General features: G+C 42.6%; 1 protein-coding gene across 2 annotated transcripts; it reads left to right on the top strand.

Moving 5' to 3' along the window:
- Window positions 1-6638: 6638 nt before the first annotated feature.
- Window positions 6639-21756, top strand: DCAF4 (DDB1 and CUL4 associated factor 4). Of its 2 annotated transcripts, none has more exons than XM_069858267.1 (14): window positions 6639-6708; window positions 7777-7896; window positions 9520-9613; window positions 11341-11498; window positions 12832-12914; window positions 14000-14102; window positions 15228-15371; window positions 16021-16070; window positions 17241-17320; window positions 18911-19006; window positions 19118-19215; window positions 19922-20098; window positions 20322-20436; window positions 21354-21756. In XM_069858267.1, exons 2-14 carry the CDS (start codon window positions 7783-7785, stop codon window positions 21545-21547), a joined length of 1506 nt encoding a protein of 501 aa, XP_069714368.1. In that variant the 5' UTR covers window positions 6639-6708; window positions 7777-7782; the 3' UTR covers window positions 21548-21756. The 2 variants fall into 2 exon arrangements, with proteins under 2 accessions (XP_069714368.1, XP_069714369.1); XM_069858268.1 differs by lacking the exon at window positions 6639-6708 and adding an exon at window positions 6728-6745.
- The last annotated feature ends 1281 nt before the right edge of the window (window positions 21757-23037 follow it).

Raw genomic sequence — 23037 nt, 5'->3', positions numbered from 1 at the left:
TATTTTGGCAGTGAAAAGTCTTGTTACTATCCCTGCTTGCTTGACAGATCATTTTACCATGTGCAAAGAAAAAAAAAGATCTTTAACCAAAAAAAAAGATTTCACAAAAGCACTAAAAATATTAACAAAAAAAGCCACATTTCTGTTTTGAACTTAGAGATACTAGACCTACAGCTCCACAGAAAACACGGCAGAGCAGAAACACCTCTCTGGTCAAAATTATTTGCAAATCTCATGCCTTCAAATTAGTATTCTCTCCACCCATATAAAGAATTACATGGTTTTGTAGACGGAGATATGTTCATCTACGTGTATGTACACAATTTATGTGTAACTACACTACCAGCAGGAGAGGTGAATATTGTTACATTATTTAATAATTAGATTGGGCTCATGAGTAATAATGACAGGAGCCAAGAAACAAAAAAAAGACATTTTAAAGCATTAGGTAACTGTTCACACTGCACATGAATCATATTTAAGATGTTTAGCTAAAATATCAAAAATGTTCAAAAGTACTTCACAGATACCTAGCACTTTGCCATCTGAGAGACAGCATGCTGTTTTGGGAGACAAATGTAGTATTAAAGTGCAGCCATTTCTGGAACAGGAACTTACAAAACTAGCTGGTGCACAGATGCCTGCACTACATCACAGGAATAGCAAATCTGAACTAAAATGGCAAAGTAAACCCTTCTTTTTACAGCAAAAAAGGATTTTAACATCCCTTCAGAATCAGAGTCAACAGGAGTTTCTTTAAGAGTCTCTTTGCAACTGTTCATTCAAAGTCTAATAGAATTCAAGGCTGGGGTTTTGTTTTGTTGCTGTCTTTTGGGGATTCTCTTTGTTTTGTTTCTTCCAGTTAGCTCCAAGTGGCACCAGGAGCAGCAGAGCCCTGCACGGGGCTATTGCAGCCACAGGACATGACACGCGGTCCTTGAGGTACCAAACCTAGCCCAGTCACCTGTTCCTCCCATGGGAAAGAGTCAGTGACGACAAGTGGAAGGTCCACTTATGCCTGCATACACTGCCCTCAATCTTCTGATTATAATCAGAAGCCATCAAGTCCCTTTATCAGTGCCACATACCTCTTCATTAATGTCTTTTATTGAAAACTTCCTAAGCACCTAAAGAATTTTTAAATTGGACTTAATTCTGGTAAGATTTACATAAAAATTATTGAGAATTTTTATTCCTTTTATTCCTTTTGACTCCACAGCAAAAATAAAAAAAAAAAAACACGAGAGAGAGAGATAAGAATAATTCATTAATCAGCAGAAAATTCAGTAAATTGTACACTTACATTAGGAACAGCACTGAATAGGAGACTAGGTTTGACCAGACTATTTGGCACTGCTAAGGATACTTGAAAGGAAGAGTCAGCAGACATGGTCTCAGAGCACAGTTTGAATTTGTATCAACTGATAAGTTAAAAAAAAATACATACGAATTTATTAAAATACTAATACTATATAAAATACTGTGTTCAGTTTTAGACCCCTCATTACAAGAAAGACATTGAGGTCCTGGAACGAGTCCAGAGAAGAGCAACAAAGTCAGTGAAGGGTCTGGAGAACAAGTCTTACAAGGACTGGCTGAGGGAACTGGGGTTGTTTAGCCTAAAGAAGAGGAGGCTGTGGGGAAACCTTATCACTGTCTCCAACTACCTGAAAGGAGGTTGTAGAGAGGTGGGTGCTGGTCTCTTCTCCCAAGTCATAGGTGACAGGACAAGAGGGAATGGCCTCAAGTTGCAGTGGGGGAGGTTCAGATTGGACATTAGGAAGAATTTCTTCACTGGAAGGGTTATCAGGCACTGAAACAGGCTACCCAGGAAGTGGTTGAGTCACCATCCATGGAGGTATTTAAAAGATGGACAGATTAAGTGCTTAAGGATATGATTTACTAGTGGACAGGTACAGTTGGGCTTGATGATCTCAAAGGTCTTTTCCAACCTAGTGATTCTATGATTCTAAGAGCTGATATATACAGAATCTAACAAAAAAATTCCAGGAGTTACTTATTAGCATACAAGTGCTCCTTGCCATATTAACAGCCAGAAGTATGGGCTTTTAAAAAACTCGTAGCTAATGCAATGATGTAAACTGTGAAAGTTCAGTTTCATTTGCCAACTTTTCAGGGTTTTCTCATGACCTTCAGCCTGCAGGGGAGACAAAGCATCAGGGGAAAGAAGCTTTATTTTCTTACATGAAGGGAAGTCTGGTTAAAACATGTAACATTGGACTTTAGAGCTATAAATACAAATAAACTCACTTTAAGTAGTGTTGCAAAGGGATTCGTTGGTGTACTTCTGCTTTCTAAATTGATTTTTATAGGAATTAGATACTTGGTGCAAAAAAAAGGTCCAAAAGAAACTCCGTGCAGAGCCAGAAGACAGCGGGTTTGTGCAAGGGCGCTCCTGCCCTCTTCTGGACTTGATGGGTTCTGGTCCCGCATCGCCAACCCCAGCAGCACCGGTGGCAGCTGCACCTCCCAGATGGCCAGGGCTGGTTTGGGAGCTCCACGTTTGAGAACTTCACATTAAAAAATACCTAAAAACTTTGACATTATTCATACAGAACTGCTGCATCTCATAATGCAAACAGTAAGCATACAAAGTTACACAAGCTCTTAACGCAACTGCTTTGGTTCCAGTGGCATTAGAACAAGTTTTTTAGAGTATGGGGTGCCTCTCAAACTCTGAGAGACTCACCAGGACAGGCTGTCCAGGGCAGTATCTAGATTTGCCGAGGGGGAAAGTAGCCAATTAATCTCCTTGTTTGTTTTCTGTGAGCCGTCTAAAGTAAGCCCACTGGCTGCTTTTTGGCTTGGCTAAAAGTAGCTCCACTTCTTAGCCTTGGAGGACTGGTAATCTTACCAACAAGAGCTGAAGTAGCGGCTTCTGTTCCCTTTGCTAAATAGGCTGCAGGCATTTTCTTTTCTCGAAGAGGTGGGGGGTGGCTTTTGTCCAGGGGCTGTCGCTTTTTTGCCAACCAATGCAGGTCAGATAGGAGCAGACCAGCCATTAAATATCAGGGAACCCCCATTCCTAACTGACTCGGTGAAACTTTGCAAAGCCTTAAGGAGTCAGGCACATCTCTTAAGAAGAGAATAACTTTGCCTGGATTTGCTAACATTAGCATCAGGGCACACATCAACGGCAAGCAAACTGCCTTTTGTATGCTTCCAGTGAGGTGGCTGATCCCAGGAGTAGGGATCGCAATCACATCATCCTGCTCCAAGAATCTATTTCCTCCACCCCAGCAAAGCACTGTTAGAATCACAAAGCATGGCCTGCAACTCAGCCAGCTCCATTAGGGCACATGCATTTGCTTTCGCTACAGCGAGGTATCAGACTTCTGCCCCTTATCAACAATAATTAGGGGCTGGAGTTTGAAATTAGGATCTGCATCAAGCACAGGATCAAGTTCTGCCACCCCTTCATTAATAATAATCAGGGGTTGGAGTTCGGGATCAGAATTGGAAGTAGGACCTAATTTCACCGCTCCCTCCTCTCAAAAACAATGAGCCTCATACTCCAAACTGGAAAAAACAGGTTTTGCAACACCCCTCACCACTGCCTAGCAGTGGCGATCCAAACACTTTTGTTTCACCCAGAGCACCCCACTGCCCAGCCACACACTTGGCCTCTGGGTCTGCATCCAATGGCAAAACAATTCCTGGTCTGTAGAGTCCCTCAACTTCTTGCTCAGATAATCTTTCCCTCGTAACTAACCTCTATTTTAATCAGAGGTCAGAGCTTGGGGGCAGGATGAGACAGTGAATCAGGTTTCACCACCCCCTCATCCCAACAATAGGTGTCCACTTCCCCTGCCATATCAGCAGCCTGGTCTGCAAAACTCGAAAAACAAGTTTCCCTACGAGCTCAACAACCACGGGGCAGCTGTAATGTAAGCCTCTGCTCACATGCATAAGCATCCTCTAAGCTACCTGGCAAAATCTCCTTTGCCCTTTTCACATCACCCGTGCCTTCTGAGTTATCAGCATAGGTGCCCGCTCTGCCTCCAGTTTTGTCTCCAATGCTTCATTCACTGTTTTCAGTGCCTTCCCTTCTCTCTCAGTTTTAAGTCTCTCTGATTTCCCCTTCTGAGCAGACACCCACACAGCTGCTGCCCGGTCTCCAAGTATCACCAGCAGTGCTAAAGACAATTGAAAGAAGGCATATACCAGGGAGCCATCATAACCATCAAGCATTGCCTAGAATCCTGCCAATAGGTGTATCAGCATCAAATTTACCTACTGATCATCAAGTACCAATACTATATAAACTGTAATTTTGAATCTGACCTACACCGGTGGCAGTACTAACAACAGTTCACAGCAAGGGCTGCTGATGCAGCTTTCTACAGGCACTCCAAAATTATCTTGCAGAAGCTGAAGATTAATATCACTAAACTACTATAGGAAAAAAGCCTAATCAATGAAAAATGCCTTAGAATTTAACCATGCTGGTGGTCTGCCTCATAAAGACAAGGAAACAGAGCTCACAAACTGTACAAGCTGCAGGTAAATTCTCCAGCTGTTTCTATCTTTAAGGGCATACTTACTTGCACTATTTTTAACTATGCATTTCGAAGGTAAAACACAGATCAAGTGAGTGAGAGGCAGGAGAAAATAATAACCCCCAAAACTACGCTACTGACAAGTACCCATAGCAAACTTGTGCAAGGTCTAAACATTCAGAGGAACAAGTAAAAATCCACTGTCTCTTTTCCCAATAATGGCATTTTCTTACTTAAAAAATGAAAGTGACATTAAACTCCCCAACTTTTTCAAAAGAAAAAGGCTAAAACCTTGGTTTTTCCACATTTTTTTTGCTCAAGTTTTTCTGTAACCTTAATCATCAATTAGACAAATAAACATTTGTACCATAATGGTGTTGATTTGTAACTCCTAGATGCTGTACAAGCAGGGAGGGGAGGAGGAAGGCCACTATACAAAACCAGCTTAAGGACACCTTAAGGAAAAGACTATGAAGGTGTGTCTTACAATGACCACAAAGAGATGGCAGTTACCACTACATCCTTTTGGTACTCCTTCAGCTTTTGCTGACCAACTGAGGAGTTACAGCATTTCCTGCTACCGATTCCTGCAGCCCTGAGTTTTTGCCTGTTTGCCCCATGCTTCCCAAAGACATCCTAGGACTAATGCCTCAATAACATCCATCAAATGGTTTGCTGCCCAGCAGAGGAAGGCTTAAATATTATTTAATCCTCAAGGGGTCTCAGCAAGGAGGGTCACTTTAGAGCCACCACTCTTTTCTCCCAAATAACAAGTGATAGGACGAGAAAAAATGGGCTTAAGTTGCAACAAGGGATGTTAGAAAAAAATTTCTACCAGAAGAGTGGTGAAGCAATGGAATAAGCTACCAAGGGAAGTGGTAGCAAGTCTTCTTCCCTGGAGGTGTTAAAAAAATGTATAGATGTGGCGTTTCGGGACATGGTTTAGTAGGCACGGTGGTATTGGGCTCATGGTTGGATTAAATTATCTTAGGTGTCCTTTCCAACCTTGATGATTCCACATTTTTTTCCCAAGCTTTTGAGAGATGCTGAGAGGCTGCACTGGCTTCCAGCTCCCCTCAGCTTCCAGCTCCCCCAAGTCAAAGCATGGCCTTTAGCGAATGAGGGACCCAGAAGAGGAACCAGTGCTACCTTACCGTGACCCCACTGCTCAGAGACAAACACCTCTGCCTCCTTCCCCCATCACACCCTGCAACCCCACTGCTTCAGATCCCAAAGTGCAGAAGACTGAAGCCTCTCCCGTCATACAGATCACAGAATGGTTTGAGTTAGAAGGGACCTTAGAGATCACCTTGTTCCAACCCCCTGCCATGGGCAGGGACACCTCTCACTAGATCAGGCTGCTCAAAGCCCCATCCAGCCTGGCCTTGAACACCTCCAGGGATGGGGCAGCCACAGCTTCCCTGGGAAACCTGTGTCAGTGCCTCACCGCTCTCATGGTGAAGAAATTCTTCCTTATGCCTAGTCTAAATCTGCCCCTCTGCAGTTTTATACCCATTGCCCCTAGTCCTATCACTACAAGCCTTTGTGAAGAGTCCCTCTCCAGCTTTCTTGTAGCCCCTTCAGGTACTGGAAGGTCACTCTAAGATCTCCTCAGAGCCTCCTCTTCTCCAGGCTGAACAACCCCAACTCTCTCAGCCTGTCCTCATATGGAAGGTGCTCCAGCCCTTGGATCATCTTCGTAGCCCTCCTCTGGACCTGCTCCAACAGCTCCTTCTTATGTTGGAAATTCCAGAACTGGACACAATACTCTACATGAGGTCTCACAAGAGAGGAACAGAGGGGCAGAAACCCCTCACTCGCCCTGCTGGCTACGCTTCTTTTGATGCAGCCCAGGACACGGTTTGCCTTCTGGGCTGCGAGTGCACATTGCCGGCTCATGTCCAGCCTCTCATCACCCAGCACCCCAAGCCCTTCTCTGCTGGGTTGCTCTCAATCACGTCAACCCCCATCGTGTCCTGCAACTGCGGATTGCCCTGACCTAGTGGTAGACCCTTCCTCTTGGCCTCGTTGAACCACACGGTTCCATCCCACCCCCACGCCCCCATCCCGCCCCGCCCCGCTCGTTGCCCCCCCGCCCAGGCGGCGGTCGGCCATGGCGGCTCACTGCCCATCGCGGGGCGCCTCAGGACGCGGCGGCGCCTCCGCTCCGGGTGGTTCTGGCTGCGGGGTGAGTACCGGGAGGCTCCCGGCCGGCGGGGAGGGCGGTAGGAGCGGGGCTGGTTGCGTTCGAAGCCGCGGGCGAGATGGCGGTGCTGTTTGGCCTCTCTTTCCTTCGCGATCCGATGCCGTTCGGGCTCGAAAGCGTTTGGCTTTGTTTTCCTCGGCGCTTCCGTGGTTTTAATCACTAGGCCGCGGCGGAGTTCTGGGTGGAAAGAGGCTGCGTTATGAGACCATCTTGTGCGTTTAAGGATGGGGGATGACGTGGTTGAGAGCAGCAGGAGAAGGACTCGGGGTGCTGGTCGATGAGAAACTCGACGTGAGCCGGCAGTGCGCGCTTGCAGCCCAGAAGGGCAACCGTGGCCTCGGCTGCGGCAAAAGAAACGTGGCCAGCAGGGCGAGGGAGGGGATTCTGCCCCTCTGTTCCTCTCTTGTGAGACCTCGTCTGCAGTACTGCGTCCGGCTCCGGCATCCTCTACATATGTAGAGAAGGATATGGAGCCGTTGGAAGGGGTCCCGAGAAGGGCTACAAAGATGATCCAGGAGCTGGAGCACCTTCCATAGGAGGACGGGCTGAGAGAGTTGAGGTTGTTCAGCCTGGAGAAGAGGAGGCTCCGAGGAGATCTTAGAGCGACCTTCCAGTACCTGAAGGGGCTACAAGAAAGCTGGAGAGGGACTGTTCACAAAGGCTTGTAGTGATAGGACTAAGGGCAATGGGTATAAACTCCAGAGGGTCAGATTTAGGCTAGATATAAGGAAGAAGTTCTTCACTGTGAGAGTGGTGAGGCACTGGCACAGGTTGCCTGGAGAAGTTGTTCAAGGAGGTGTTCAAGGCCAGGCTGGATGAGGTCTTGGGCAGCCTGATCTAGTGGGATGTCCCTGCCCGTGGCAGGGGGGTTGGAAGTAGATGATCTTTAAGGTCCCTTCCAACCCAAACTATTCTATGTTTCTATGTCAGACTGTTCCAGGCAAGTAGTGCTGGTTTAGTGTTTGATAGGAATGGTTGGACTCGATGATCCGGTGGGTCTCTTCCAACCTGGTTATTCTATGATTCTATGTGTGACTTTTTGTTTTATAGATAGAAATGAAGAGAAATTACTGGAGAGGCAAAGAGAAACATGGATGGAGCACTCGGAAGCACAGCTACCGTCCCCATCGGTATGGAAGACCCAGTCACAATAACTGTATTGAAAGGCAAGTACATGCAGCTTCTGCTCAGCATGAGTTAAGCTGGCAGATGTGATGCCCGGTTGAATTTGCATAATGGTGGCTTTCTAGAACTGGGACCGTTGCCATTTTAAAATCTAGTGGACAGTGCTTCTAGTATACCTGTCCTCCCTAGTAGGAATGGAATTGCATTGATTTCTGGAGATTTAGCACATGTTCACAACTGTATACTGATTTTTAAATGAGATGTGGTTCCATGAGGTAGTCCTTTCAGGTGTGTCTGATTGTCCATAAACTCTTAATACGCTTTCAATATGCAAAGATAGTTCGGAGAAAAAAAATGTTTTTAAGTACTTCATTCTACCTGCCCCGTTATTTTATACCTAAGTGTCTACTGTGTGTAAAACCTGTCATAAAAGGATCTTCCTGAATGTTTGAAAGAACGTTAAGTAATGTGGTAATAATAGCACATCTAGCAAATGTCTCGGAAATAATCCACTGCCTTGAAATAATAATAATCGGCCTTGAAAACTGTACATTATAAACTTTAGAATTTATACTTACCTGTGTTTGAGCTATTTTTATGGCTCTTTCTTTCCCGTGTTCCTCCCTTACTGCCTCTTGAAAGAAAAAAAAGCCAATCCTTTGCTTTAATGCTCTAAGCATTTTTTAAAATATATTTTTAGAGAGAGACGCACACAAGTATATATGAGTTGCACTGTTAGTTGTATTTGTGTAAGAAGAGTTAGAAATGCAAATGGACCCTCATTCAGTGACTATAACATCAAACGTTTTATTAAAAAGCTGTAAATTGAAGTGCTTGGATTTGGTGTGGAGTGTTTTTTCGCTTTTAGGTGGGTTATGTCCTTTAACTCTTTTCGAAGTTGTATAAGTAAACTGCAGTAGAGCTGGTGTTAGAACTAGCATTTCTTTGTTTCAATGAATAAAGACTCTTGCAAAACACCTTGGCCTAATGCTTTTAAGGTGACATGTAATAAGATCTGTCTTAAAAAGCAAGAATTGTACATGTGATTGGAAAAGATCATTGTGGAATTCTGCTCATCTGTACCAAATGTACCCATTTAAATCTCTTAAAAAAGAAAACTGCACTTACCGTGTCAACTGCAGTGTTTATTATAAAACTGGAGACTTTTCTTTCTTAGAGTTTATGAAAGCTTTTGTTTATTTTGCATGCTTCTGAACCTCATCACTGAAATTCTTGTCATGAAAGGAATGGCAAAATACTTTTGACCTGATATCAGTGCTGTCTCTTGCTTTATGCTGTGAAGATTTACATGCTTTGAGGGGCGATCTTTTCTTTTAATTAGAGAATACAGTAAAATTCCCAGAATAAATCTTTCACTGAAAAGAGTTAAAGGCACTTCCAGAATCAGCAGTCACCTCTAATGTTTTAACAAATAATTACGGCTTTTAAGGTGGTGGTATCTAATGTTCTTGAGAGGTTTTTAAGCCAAATAGTTATACTGTTTCCTGTTTGTAGTTTAGTGTGTGGAGATACAGCGTGCATTTCGCAGCCCTGAAAAATGTGCTCCATTAATGTCAATAACAAGCTGCTTTCTGGATTGTGGGAAAGATGCATATGACAATTGTGAACCTGTCTTGAAGGCAACACTACTATATTTTTTTTAGGCAGGAACAGGAGGAAGCACAGACCCCAGCGGATACAGGCCCCAGCAGCAGTGGAGATCCTTCTTCATCCAGTTTAACACAGAACTCTGCAGTACCAGGTAAGAGAATGTGTTTATTGGTTAAAAATCAGTGTCTATGCTGACCATATGAAAAAGGCAGTAGTAGCTGCTGTGATAATACAATGTTAAAGGAAGGATATAAGCAGTAACGTCTGTAGAGAAAAGTAACAGCAGGTGATGTAAAAAGATGTAGTGAGGATGTAGAGAGCAGGTCCAAATGCATTTTCAGCTCACGAGTGCTTTTCCTGTTTGAGAACTTGTGTGCTTAGCCAAGCTGATATAAACTGAAAAAAACAGAATTCTGTTTCTCCCTACAGAAACGTTGCTCTGAGAAGAAAATTAACTTCATTTCTTTTCTCAAATCTGCTGAAGATGTTATAAAATACATCTTTCAAAAGAAACATTAAATAAGCCAAGAAAATAAGAAAGCATATTAAACTTTATAACTTGCACTCAGTTATTCAGTCTTTTAAAAGAGACAACAATCTACCACTTCAGCAGAGTGAAGCAGAAGTTGTCTCTCTAGGCCCTAAGTGTATTTTGTAGTCTGTAAGAAGTAGACTTTGCTAAATGTTTGTTCATTATCAGGGAGTCGACTGGTGCAAGCAGGCTTGGTGCACTAGGAGTGCTATTGAGCAAGATGTCCTGCTTGCACTGGTTTTCTGACTCATTTAACAACACTAGCAAAAGCTAAGCCTGTGGGAACATGTATTTCTTCACAACAGAAGAGTCCTGAAACACCAGTGGCTGTATAACAGACAAAGTCAGAGTTTAGAGAGACCTTTCTGTCCATCACCCTTTTGTGCTTAAGAGGTTATGAGCATGTTAGGAGGTGTATCCTGCATAACATTTATTGCAGGGTAATTAGGTTCTGTATGCTAAGTGCAGTGTGGTTTTACAAACCTTGCTGATTCATTCACTGTTTTTATGTTTTTGTTAATCTGAAGAAATTTTGGTTACTTGTTGCTAAGCCAAAACCTAATTGATGCTGTCAAGGAGCTGAATTGTAAACAGCAGCAAAAAGAGGTTACTTCAAATGCAATTTTTGGTAATAGATGAAGGTTTAAATAAAAACTCTTGAAGTGAAGATGTTAACACTCGTCTCTTCTGACTAAATCCTTTGTTTTGAGACAATGTTCCATTATGAATACATCAAAGTATTATACCTGTCTGCCTCTGAATTTACTGAGGCAGTGAAGCACTAAACTTGAATGTTTCTCTCATCCCAGTTCATCTTTAGAAGGAGCCTTTGTGTATTGTCCAAATGTACTCTTGATTGTATCTAAACCCTTTGTGTATGTTGGAAGAAAAAGTGGCTTGTTCTGGGAAGTGAATACTTTTATATTGGTTTGGGTGATACCTTGTTATGAATTTCTTTTTTGGGGGGGTGCGAGGTGGGGTACTGCCCTATCACTTCTTTTAACCAAGAGTATCTCTTCACAATTGATTTATGAAGAAAGGCCATTTTTGTTTTGCAACAAAATTTCTCTTTGCTTCTCTGATCTGTCTGAATTTCATCTTGGTCAGTGGTAACATCTCTTCTGTACCTGTGTAAAGCACTGCATTTGAAAACTATAAACAAACCTTTTTTCCCTTTAAGTGGCTGTCATCTATTCCTAGTCTGTATCGTGCTCGTCTGCCTGAGACCTGCTGGGACCTTCCCATGAAGATGTGGGATGTTAAAGAGCAATAAACAAACTTAGTTTTCCATCTCATTTTGCCTGGGTTCTGACATTGTTGTTTTTTGTTTGTTTGTTTTTAAAAAGAACTGCCAGGATTTTACTATGATGCAGAAAAGAACCGCTACTTTCGCCTACTGCCTGGACATAATAACTACAACCCACTCACCAAGGAGAGCATTCAGTACAAGGCGATGGAATGCAAAAGACTGAAACTCTTAGAAGAGGAAGAAAAACAAAAGAAGGTACATTCTGAAAAAGACTGCAGCTAGGCTTTATTGTGCCCTGGCCCAGGACCGATTAGAAGTTAAAGCCTTTCAGTTCTGGCTGTGGTACAGTTCCTTAGGCTGTCTGAAGAAATGAAAGTTTCTTTTTGCTGAGAATTTTTAGTCTGAAGCTTTCTGTTTGGCTGTTATGCACAGGAATGAAAGCAAGTCATTACAAAAAAAAAAACTTGTAGAGTCACAGGAGCCGTGCTCAGAATTGCAGATTGTCCAACAGTTACACTTGAGTCGGGACATTGCATGCCAGGTTTCAAATCGCTGCCTTGAATTGGCAAAGTGGGGTCTTGATTTTAAGTTCTCCACATGTTTAATAAAGGTATTGATCGTATTCCTGGACCCTGAAGAAACAATACTAATGATATTTTTGTGGAAACAGCTTTTTTTTTGATGATGAATTTGTTTGGACAGGTAAAATCAAGGTCCTATGCACGGAAAGTCTGTGTGCTTTTCATAATAAAGTCTTACAGCAGAATGAATGCTGATGTTGCATATTGATAATGTTAGTAAAATATGTAACAAGAATGTCTTTTTAATTACGTGAAAACCATGTCTTATGAATTTAGAAATCACAGTTCTGCTTAATTGTGCTGTCATATAGAAGAAGTGAGCAGTACTTTTTCTCCTTAGGTAATGAACTTCTCACTTCAACCAGCTATTCAGCTCTCCAGTCTTCATTGTGAAAGTATTGCTGCTGGTTTGGCTTTGGATTTTTTTTTTTTTTAGTTGTTCTAGCTGTTTCCATGACCAGTTTAGGTTTCCTAGGTACCAAACAGCTGCTGGCCATGCTGCTATTAATGGGAACTGTGGATATACATCCCTTTTCAAAATCTATGTTTTTAATAGAGACATTGGCTATGGAATAAGGGATTGGAATATTGGAATTAGGGTCCCAGATAAGAACGTTTTGTCTTTTGAATATTTGTTTTGTCAGAGCATTATCAAGAAGGTTTCTTACTCTGTAGCTCTGCGAAGTATTCTATCCTTTGGTCTCACCAGAAAGAGTTTGCATGAGATTTTAAAAAAAATAGTTTAGTGTAGTGTAGTTAATAGCAGTCTTATGATGTAATGGTAGAACGTTTTGCTCTATAATAAGGATTTAAGGTGTTATAGTAGACCAAAAGATGACTTCACACCTCTTTCCTGTCCACTGATTGTATTAGACCAGGGAGATGGTGCTAGAGTGCGTTTTGGAGAAAAAAGTTGCCTAAATATCTCAAACACCCAAGACCCATAGCCATACTTGAATTGTAAACAAGCAAATCATCAAGTACACTTCCATGTTATTCCCTTCCAGAAAACAACAAGGCCTGGACTGAACTCTTCTGTGCTGTTACAGAAAAGGCAGCTGGGTTTGCTGAGCCCCAGAAGCTATTGCAGGTATAATGATTCAATTTGTCTTCTGTACAATATCAAGTTCTACTCCTGGTGTAACTGTTCCTGTCGGGTTTCTTGTATTTCTTACTGTTCCACTTAGGATGAAGAACATCACATTATTTCTAAAAAAAAGTAATAGTTATGTTTTGTTATAATTGGGTTACTCAAGTGATGAGAATTAAAATGAAGAAGAGGTTTCCCAATTTCAGATAAACTGGAGTTTAAAACTTCACTTTTTTTTCCTATATATGCTGGTTTGCCATATTGTGCTTTATGAATACAGTGCTGCTTTTCTTTCCATGAATACTCTTCAACTGACGTGACTGTTCCCCTGCCTCCCATTAGAATCGCTGTGCTTAGGTTCAGTAACAATGTAGAAGGGCAAGTTAATGACTTCCTGTGTTATTTCTGCTACTGAGCATGTACTGAGGTTCAAAGTAACATGATGAAATTCCATGAATCGTAGAATCATAGCATCGTAGAATCATAGAATAGTTAGAGTTGGAAGGGACCCTAAAGATCATCTAGTTCCAACCCCCCTGCCATGGGCAGGGACACCTCCCACTAGACCAGGCTGCTCAAGGCCCCATCCAACCTGGCCTTGAACACCTCCAGGCGTGGGGTGTCCACAGCTTCCCTGGGCAACCTGTGCCAGTGCCTCAGCACTCTCATAGTGAAGAAATTCCTCCTTATATCTAGTCTAAATCTGCCCCTCTGCAATTCATGGCCATTGCCCCTAGTCCTATCACTACAAGCCTTTGTGAACAGTCCCTCCACAGCTTTCTTGTAGCCCCCTTCAGGTCCTCGAAGGTCGCTAGAAGATCTCCTCGGAGCCTTCTCTTGAACAAGTCCAACTTTCTCAACTTATCCTCTTATGGGAGGTGCTCCAGCCCCTCCCATGAATGTGGAAGATGTGCTCGTTCCTGGATTATATAAGTGAAATTGCACCATGCTAGTTGTTCACGCATTTTTTCTTCTGTGTTAAGAAGCGGTTCTGGATATCCTGGTCAGAATTCTTTTCATTGGCGTTAAACCTAGGCTTACTTGAATTCCTCTCTTTTCCTTGCCCTCCCCACCTGCTTTTACAGGCTGGTCCATGAACTAAAAGTGAACTGCATGCAGAGAAGGAAGATAGAAATCCACCGTCCAGATTCCTCGGTTGCTGGAACCAACAATTTTAAAATAATTGTGGTATGTTATGAGAACAGTTAAGACTTTAGGATAGAGAGAGCCTATTGTCAGTGAAAATTCAGGATCTTGTAATCAAATCTCACAGGTCACATTTTGCTTCCAAAGATGCGTTATTCCTGTTCCATTAGTTCTCAAAGTCTATACTTTGTCATTTTAAACAGGTAGGAAGGGGCTGTTCCTTTCCTAGAAAGGAAAATGTTGAAGAGGTTGGATATGAAAGTAATCATAGAATCATAGAATCATAGAATAACCAGGTTGGAAGAGACCCACCGGATCATCGAGTCCAACCATTCCTATCAAACACTAAACCATGCCCCTTAGCACCTCGTCCACCCGTGCCTTAAACACCTCCAGGGAAGGTGACTCAACCACCTCCCTGGGCAGCCTGTTCCAGTGCCCAATGACCCTTTCTGTGAAGAATTTTTTCCTAATGTCCAGCCTAAACCTCCCCTGGCGGAGCTTGAGGCCATTCCCTCTTGTCCTGTCCCCTGTCACTTGGGAGAAGAGGCCAGCACCCTCCTCTCTACAACCTCCTTTCAGGGAGTTGTAGAGAGCAATGAGGTCTCCCCTCAGCCTCCTCTTCTCCAGGCTAAACAACCCCAGCTCTCTCAGCCGCTCCTCATAAGGCCTGTTCTCCAGCCCCCTCACCAGCTTTGTTGCTCTTTTCTGGACTCGTTCATCATGCTTTCTTGGAAATAAACTGGAATTGAAGAGATAATTAGTGTGGGGCCAGAGGTGGGGGGTGGAGAGGGTTAAGAGAAAGAAGAAAATGGAAGAGAATTTGGGAAGTTGTAAAGCCTATGTCCAGAGAGTCTTTTTAAACAGCAGTAATCATTTTGCATCTTGTGATCTGAAAGCGGTTTCTACTAGTTTTGGTAGTACCACATGTGTAGGAAAGGTCTCTGGAGCAAGTATCCTTTTTACTAAAGGACTAATTGCTTTTCTTACTCATGTTTTTTTCTGTGCATGCAAACAAAAAGGCATTGGCAACTGTTTTTAGAGATGAATGGAAAGCGAATGGTGCTAAAGGGATCAGAATTAATGTGTTGTTTCATTTCAGACCTAATGCAGCTCCCTCAAGCTGTCTTTTCCAGTAAGTGTGACCAGTAAGCTTTTGTTTTGCAGGCAGATGTTGCTTGTGAACGGATATTCACTGTGAATGATGTAGAGCATGGAGGATGTAAATATGGTATCATCAACCTCAGTGGTTTGGGGAAGGAGTCTCTCACTGTGGAAATGTATGACAACCTCTACTTCACAAACCGCAAAGTACTGTTTTCTGTTCCTGCTTCCTTCAGTTGCTGCTTTCTGAGAACACTGTTCTTGGGAGGCGCAGGTGGAAATGCATGAGGGTTGGGCAGGGGTTAGAAGGAGAGAATGGAAGAATGTAGCGATGTGAAGTTTGGATAAACGCAGAATCACAGTAAACTTAGATGAAAGCCCTCAGTACCAGTGCAGATTTTCAGGAATGTTATGCTACAAATGAATTGTAGAAGTACCAGCTTCCAAGGATCATGCTTACTTCAGAGTTGCACTTGTCTGTATCTGACAAAACTGATGTTGAGGGCCAGAAACTACTAAGATTTGCATGCTTCTTTCTTAAAATAATTTTGGGAAAATGTGTTTATCCTTGGAAATTAAGAATATTTTGTAACCTCTTCATGCTCAGATTCTTTTAAGGATGATCCCTTAAATAATAGGAAGCAGCTGATGCCTCAGTCAATGTTTGGGTAGATTTCTCAATGCTGCTCTGTCTGTTACCTTTAAGAGGAGTATGAGACCAAAATGCTCATGTCTCATTACTGGGCTATTTAGTGGGCTAAGGAACTGTGCCCTGCTTTGTCATCTTTGCATTGAAATACCCTTTCATAAATTGAATAAGAGATCACAAAAATAGTATGTTTTCTTGCATCTGAAGGCGAATTCTGTGTGCTGGGCATCGCTGACTCATCCAGATTCTCATGTTTTATATCCTTCTAAAAGAATTTCAGTTCAGCTTTCACAAGCCTGTACGTGCTGCGCAGCAGAGCTGATTTAGGGGAAGACCTCTCATGCCCCAGAATTTAGGTTTTCTGGAAAACTGAGAAAGTTATAAAAATTGAAAGATGTTTGAGCTAGTGAGATGAATGTATGGTTCTGTTACAGATACATGTAGAATTGTTTCCTGTCCTGGAGATGTTACACTTCATTAGTAGTGTAGATTGCAATATCCAAAATGACCTGATCTTTAGAAATTGTCTGGGTCAAAAGAACAAGAGAAAGGGTCAAGGCAACAAACTTTATCTTTGAAAGTGGATCTCTTTGAAAGTGAGTCGATTGGTTTCTGCTGTAAACCATTCCCATATTGGTTGGGGTGAGAGGAGAATGGGAGTGATACATTGGCATTGTGCCCTGCAACTTTCAGAATGTGCTTTGCACATGTGTCTCAGAAGATGAAAGTTGATGGTGTAGTAGAGGAAGCAGTAATAGGCAGTGCAAAGACAAGAGAGGAATAAAAGGCGATTTTAACATAGGAGATGGTGGGCAACAGATGTGCTATTAAAGTGCCAAAAGAGAGGAAATTAGATAGGTATGTAATGGCTCATGGGAAAAGCCAAGCAATTCAGTACTGATCCAGAAGGTGGCAGGAGTTCATCAGGCTTGCTCATCGTTGGTTAGGAGTTGGGAGGTTGGTTTGGTTATTTGGTGTTTTTTCTCTAGTCATGTCACAGATTTGTCCCACTGAAAAAGTATTTTATTCTATCTAAAGTGAGTCTTCCCTGCTTCCCCAATTTGCACCACTTTCTCCAACATCTCTCCATGAAAAACAGATCTATATTAATGCAGTGTCATCAGCATGTAAAGAAGAGTCATCCATGTCTGCCATGCATTTTTCTTATCACTAGAAAGATGCCTTAGTATTCTTCTTATCTTGTATTTTCACTACCAGAAAAACACAAGCAAGAATCTGAGTCCTTTCTAGCTCTTTCCCATGAAAGAAATTAAGAGTCAAGACTTAATTGTAAACTGTAAGGCACATTAAAGGTCTCAAAAGAAAGCTGTAGTTGTGTCAGAGTATCTTGCTTTCCCCAGCTATGAATGTTAAGCAGCCTGTTCCATTCTAGATCAATCTTTGTTTTCCTCAACTCAATTCAGCAAGCTGTGTCTCATGGGAATTGCAGAAACACCGGGCTGTGCCAGTCTGCTTCCAGCATCATTGTTCAGCAGCACTAACCCAGGTAGGGTGTTTTTGTTGGTGTGTTTTATTCCAGTTTTCGATAGCAGTTATCGTATGAAAAGAGCACAAAGGAAAGGTTATTTCCACACTTTTCTTCAGTAGCTCGTGAGACTGTTGTATCCTTGTAAAACTTAGGAAGTCTGAAACAGCTTAAGAAGTGATGAGATTGAAGAACTTTACTGTAAGAATTATTTAACAAGTAGTAGTCAAAGCACTAGTTTATTTTTAGCTGCTGATGTAATACTTGACTTCAGCAGGAGAACACCTGACTTGTGAAGTAAATATTTGAGATTTTTCATTAGTAGCTTGGCCTGTAACCAGCACTAAGAATTACTCAGATTTCCTTGTAGACTATCTAGAATCATTGCAGAATCCCTTCTTATAGTAGATACTCAGGTATTCTCAGTGGATTAATGACAAGGTGGAAGGCTGGTAATTGTCTCAGCCTGTAGCTCCTTGAACAAGCTCATGCTTAGTTGTGTGTAAGCATGATTGATTTGGAGAATTCTATGTCTTAAGTCTGATGCTTGTAACTGTATCTTTGGATCTTTGTTTGTTCAATGTTCTTGGGGCAGGAGTTTATTAATTGGACTTTCTTAGATGTCAGAACAATGCTTCTTCAAGTCACACGGTACAGTCCTCCAAGCTGGTTTCCATTCAGACATTGAGTTAAGTTTATACAGAGGAAACCTGTGATAGATAAGAGTTATGGACCTATTTTAAATTTTTGATGTCATGCTATTTCTGCTTCCATTTAAAAAAAGAAAGAAAAGATGCATAGAGTTATCATGAACTTGAGGAGTTGCTGAAGCCAAATTGTTCTGAAGAACATTTTAACCCCTTCACCATAATCACATGCCCTGAGTTCCACCAAAGTCCTCCTGTCTAGTATTTCCTATTGACAGATTTAGGTATTTCCAAGTTTCTTGGCTTACTTCACTCTCCTAAATTGTTGGTTTGAGGGAACCATGCTAAATAGATAGTGGGAGCAAAGTAGAACTTAACCTGTCTGAAACCAGCTTTTAGATATGTCACCTGTGCTGTCTGATATGTCTGATTGTGGTGGATATGCCATGAAGGAAGTAAAAAAATGAGGACTGCAAATTTACATTCACTAGTAGACTTTGTGCAGGAACTGTGTGAGTAAGGGTCAAATCTAGGGTACTATTACTTACTCAGACTTGTTTGGTTTTTGGGTTTTTTTAAAGGCAGGCTGAGAACTTACATGTTTTGGCTTTGGCTAAACTATATTTTATAAACTAAATGTTTTGTGTTTCTACCCCACTTGTCTTCAAAAAATGGCTTTCTTAAGTGCTGTAAGACAACTGTTATTTTTCTTTTTCCTGCAATGCTCAACTCTGACTACTGAATAAGATTCACAGTCATCTATCTATATAGACAGTAGGTCTTCAGCTTAGAATCATGAAATTTTTGTTTGCTGTCTCTTGAGTAGCATAGGGACACTAGGTGGGTAACATTTTTTCTGCTTCCGATTGAAACGTTGGAAGTATGGAAATCTAGAGAAGCTTTCTTAGTTATCATCCTGTCCTAATATATTATGGACTCTATATGTGTTGCTCCTGTCTCCTAGGAGATAGACCTGGAATCCTGTGCAGCTTCAAGATGTCCACTGCCTGGTCCTGTGCTTGGTGCCTGAATCCCCAAGCAGATAACTGCTTCAGCACAGGTAATCAGCATGGCTAGTAACACTTTCTAACTCGGTGGGAAGGACTTCTTGCATGAATCTCCCAGCTGCTACCCAAATTACAGCTGAACGAACATAAACTGTCTTCCTTAGGCCTGACACGACAAGTTCTTGTGACCAACGCAGTGACAGGGCATCAACAGACTTTTGGAACCAGTAGTGACGTATTGGCACAGCAGTTTGCTGCACAGGTCAGAAGAACCATACACTCCTCATTTCTTCAGAGTGCTGCCCTGTGGGTGGGCTTCGTGTTCTGTTTGTGATGGAACTCATCGTGCTGTACGTAAGGGTGTCATTACAGTTAGTGTTGGATAGCTGTTCCACAACAGAGCTGATGAGGTCTGATGCTGCATGCTTGAATAGCAACAAAAAAAATTAACTGTTTCCAAACTCTGTGGCAACAGGAGTAATTTTTGTTAATTGTACAGAGGTAAAAAGGAAATTTAAGAAGTACAAAGGGCACAGTAATAATGCATTGTAAAATTGTTTGGGTTTGGCAAATTACCTCATTTTTTTAATACTCAGTGTATTGTCTCCATCAAGAAGGAGAAAAACCTCTGTAAAATACTAATAGGCTTGCTAACAAAGATAGAGTGAGGATGGTGAAATCAGAATATAAGAATTCCAGTTCCTGTTTTGCTGTTACGTTAGACTAAGTTCCTGCTTACCTAGCTGAACTTTTATGGCTAAAGTAAAATAGTTGAGGTTTGAATGGAACCTCAGCTATTGAATGAGTTGGCTGAAAAATGCTGCAGTGTGCAATAATTCTGATTTTTAATGTGTGTTAGTAAAATAATGTAACAACTGCTCAAAAGCTTGACATAGCTTCTGTCTGTATAACTTATGAGATCCTTTCAGATGTTACATAGTACACTTCTTTCTCTTTGCTTCTTCCAGACACCAGTGCTGTACAATGGCTGCCGTTCAGGTGAGATTTTCAGCATTGATGTGCGTCAACGCAACCGAAAGAGCCAGAGCTGGAAAGCAATTCGCTTTTTCCATGACTCAGCAGTTACATCTGTTCACCTTCTTGAGGCTGAACATTATCTTATGGCAGCAGATATGGCTGGAAAGGTATGGTTTTGTTGCATTTAGGATATTCTGTTCCTTTTAGTATACGGGCATTGACAGCTGCGTATCCCAGTCCCGAGGGTGGATGCCCATTCTTTGCAGAGTGATAGGGGACTGGGTGGTAGTCCCATGTGAGTCCTCTTCCAGATCCACTTATTTATCAACCAGCAAGTTGTCTCAGCTTTGTTTAATATGTCCTCTTTCAAACAATTACTTCACTTTGCAGGTAAAACTGTGGGACCTGAGAACAGCAAAGTGTGTAAAACAGTACAAAGGTCATCACAATGAATATGCTGTTCTTCCTTTGCATGTAAATGAGGAGGAAGGACTTCTTACAGCAGGTGTGTTGACTTTTTTCCCCTTCTACCTGTAGAGTGCATGGCAGTGAGTTTCTTATGTCTGAGAGGCATTTCTTAGCTACAACTGTTAGAAGCTGTAAAGCTGTTAATTCTTTAAAATTCAGAATAAATTTAGCCTTAGACATACTGTAATATACTATGAAAATTAAGAAGTAATATTATGGATGCACATGTACTGTAACCAGCGCCGGGAGGTGCTTAATGGCTTTATCTCTGCTGTGTGTTGCAAAAGTCCCGTTATCCTTCCCAAAGTGTGGCTCAAGAGTAGAGTGAAAAACACTTGATTTTGAAATTCAGGGAAACAACATGTAAATGGGACTTGGTGATGACTTGATAGAGAGAGACAAAAGACTGTGTACCTGTTTATGTGGTGCTTACGTGGGTAGTGTGATGGAGCGAAGCCTTGGCATGTAAGCGTAACTCCTGCAAACTGTCTGTACCGCTCAGGTTCATTTTGAATATACTTGGCTACAATCTGAGATTATTTTACTTGAGATCGGGGCAGGAAAGGTATCGATAAATGAAGCAAAGTATAGCCACGTTTCACAATGTCAATGTAAACACAGTGACCTCTAATGAGAATAATTCTGGTTAATTTGACAGTGAGCTTTTCTTCACTTTTTTTGGCTTAGGAGTTTGATAATGAGGAAAGCACTCTAAATACTGATTTATCGTACCTTTTACTGCCTAATAGGAAATGCAGATATTTCCCACTTTTTTTAGTTATTCAGCGTAGAATTTCTGTTCTGTCAAGTATTGATAAGCATTTTACCTCTAGTCGCTGTAGAAATACTCGGGGCTTTTCTCCATAGACCTTCTGCTTCTGTGATGATAATCTTGCAGAGCTGTGTGAAGTACTTATTCTGTTGTGTTTAATTCTGTTGTCCTTTCCTTTGTAGTTGGTCAAGATTGCTACACCAGAATTTGGAGTCTCCATGATGCCCAACTGCTTAGAACTATCCCTTCTCCACACCCATGCTCCAAAGATGCCATTCCTAGCGTGGTGTTTTCTTCAAGGCTTGGGGGTAGCAGAGGAGTTCCTGGCTTACTTATGGCTGTCAAACAGGATCTCTACCACTTCTCCTATAACTGACACAATATTCTCCTCAGACCTGGTCTACAAAACTTCCAGCCTATACATGACTTCAAAATTTTAGCACCAGTCACCGTGCTGTAGAGTCATCGTGTACTGCTGTTGCATCTGCTTTACCTGTGAAATTCTGGGCCTTCCTCAGCAGGTTCAGGAAATCTTGCTGTACACATCTCAGACGTCTTGTAAATAAAAGCTGAATGTTGATTTAACTTCTTAAATACTCAGTCTCTGTGAAATCTAGCTATAAGCTTTGAAAAGCAGGTAAGCTGCAGCTCCATCATCTTCCAACAGTCCTGGAAGACTGGGGAAGTTCCACTGGACTGGAGGCTGGTTGATGTTGTGCCCATCTACAAGAAGGGTCGCAGGGAGGACCCAGGAAACTACAGGCCTGTCAGTCTGACCTCAGTGCCAGGGAAAGTCATGGAGCAGGTGATCTTGAGTGCTATCACGAAGCACATGCAAGAGAACTGGGTGATCAGGCCCAGTCAACATGGGTTCACAAAAGGCAGGTCTTGCCAAACTAACCTGATCGCCTTCTATGACAAAGTGATTCGGCTGCTGGATGAGGGAAAGGCTGTGGATGTATCTTCCTGGACTTCAGTAAAGCCTTTGACACAGTTTCTCACAGCATTCTGCTTGAGAAACTGTCAGCCTCTGGCCTGGACAGGCGCACACTCTCCTGGGTGGAAAACTGGTTGGATGGCCGGGCCCAGAGAGTGGTGGTAAATGGTGTGAAATCCAGCTGGAGGCCAGTGACAAGTGGGGTTCCCCAGGGCTCAGTGCTGGGTCCAGCCCTGTTCAATGTCTTTATCAATGACCTGGACGAAGGCATCGAGTGCACCCTTAGCAAGTTTGCGGACGACACTAAGCTGGGTGGAAGTGTCGATCTGCTGGAGGGTAGGGAGGCTCTGCAAAGGGATCTGAACAGGCTGGACCACTGGGCAGAGTCCAATGGGATGAGGTTTAACAAGGCCAAAGGCCGGGTCCTGCACTTGGGGCACAACAACCCTATGCAGTGCTACAGACTAGGAGAAGTCTGTCTAGAAAGCTGCCTGGAGGAGAGGGACCTGGGGGTGTTGTTTAACAGCCGATTGAACATAAGCCAGCAGTGTGCCCAGGTGGCCAAGAAGGCCAATGGCATCTTGGCTTGGATCAGAAATGGTGTGACCAGCAGGTCCAGGGAGGTTATTCTCCCTTTGTACTCGGCACTGGTGAGACCGCTGCTCGAATACTGTGTTCAGTTCTGGGCCCCTCACCACAAGAAGGATGTTGAGGCTCTGGAGCGAGTCCAGAGAAGAGCAACAAAGCTGGTGAGGGGGCTGGAGAACAGGCCTTATGAGGAGCGGCTGAGAGAGCTGGGGTTATTTAGCCTGGAGAAGAGGAGGCTGAGGGGAGACCTCATTGCTCTCTATAACTCCCTGAAAGGAGGTTGTAGAGGGGAGGGTGCTGGCCTCTTCTCCCAAGTAACGGGGGACAGGACAAGAGGAAAT

This window comes from Phaenicophaeus curvirostris, chromosome 5 (assembly GCF_032191515.1).
Source record: "Phaenicophaeus curvirostris isolate KB17595 chromosome 5, BPBGC_Pcur_1.0, whole genome shotgun sequence".
Lineage (NCBI taxonomy): Eukaryota > Metazoa > Chordata > Aves > Cuculiformes > Cuculidae > Phaenicophaeus > Phaenicophaeus curvirostris.
The sequence above is the reverse complement of the archived record's forward strand: the minus strand, read 5'-3'. Positions and strand labels throughout refer to the sequence as shown.

Excerpts from the sequence above, each read along its gene's own strand:
- DCAF4 (XM_069858267.1), top strand. The coding sequence starts at position 7,783 with ATGAAGAGAAATTACTGGAGAGGCAAAGAGAAACATGGATGGAGCACT. Across the intron at positions 7,897-9,519 it reads ATAACTGTATTGAAAGGCAA|GAACAGGAGGAAGCACAGAC; the intron begins GTACATGCAGCT and ends TTTTTTAGGCAG. Across the intron at positions 15,372-16,020 it reads TCTACTTCACAAACCGCAAA|GCGAATTCTGTGTGCTGGGC; the intron begins GTACTGTTTTCT and ends TTGCATCTGAAG.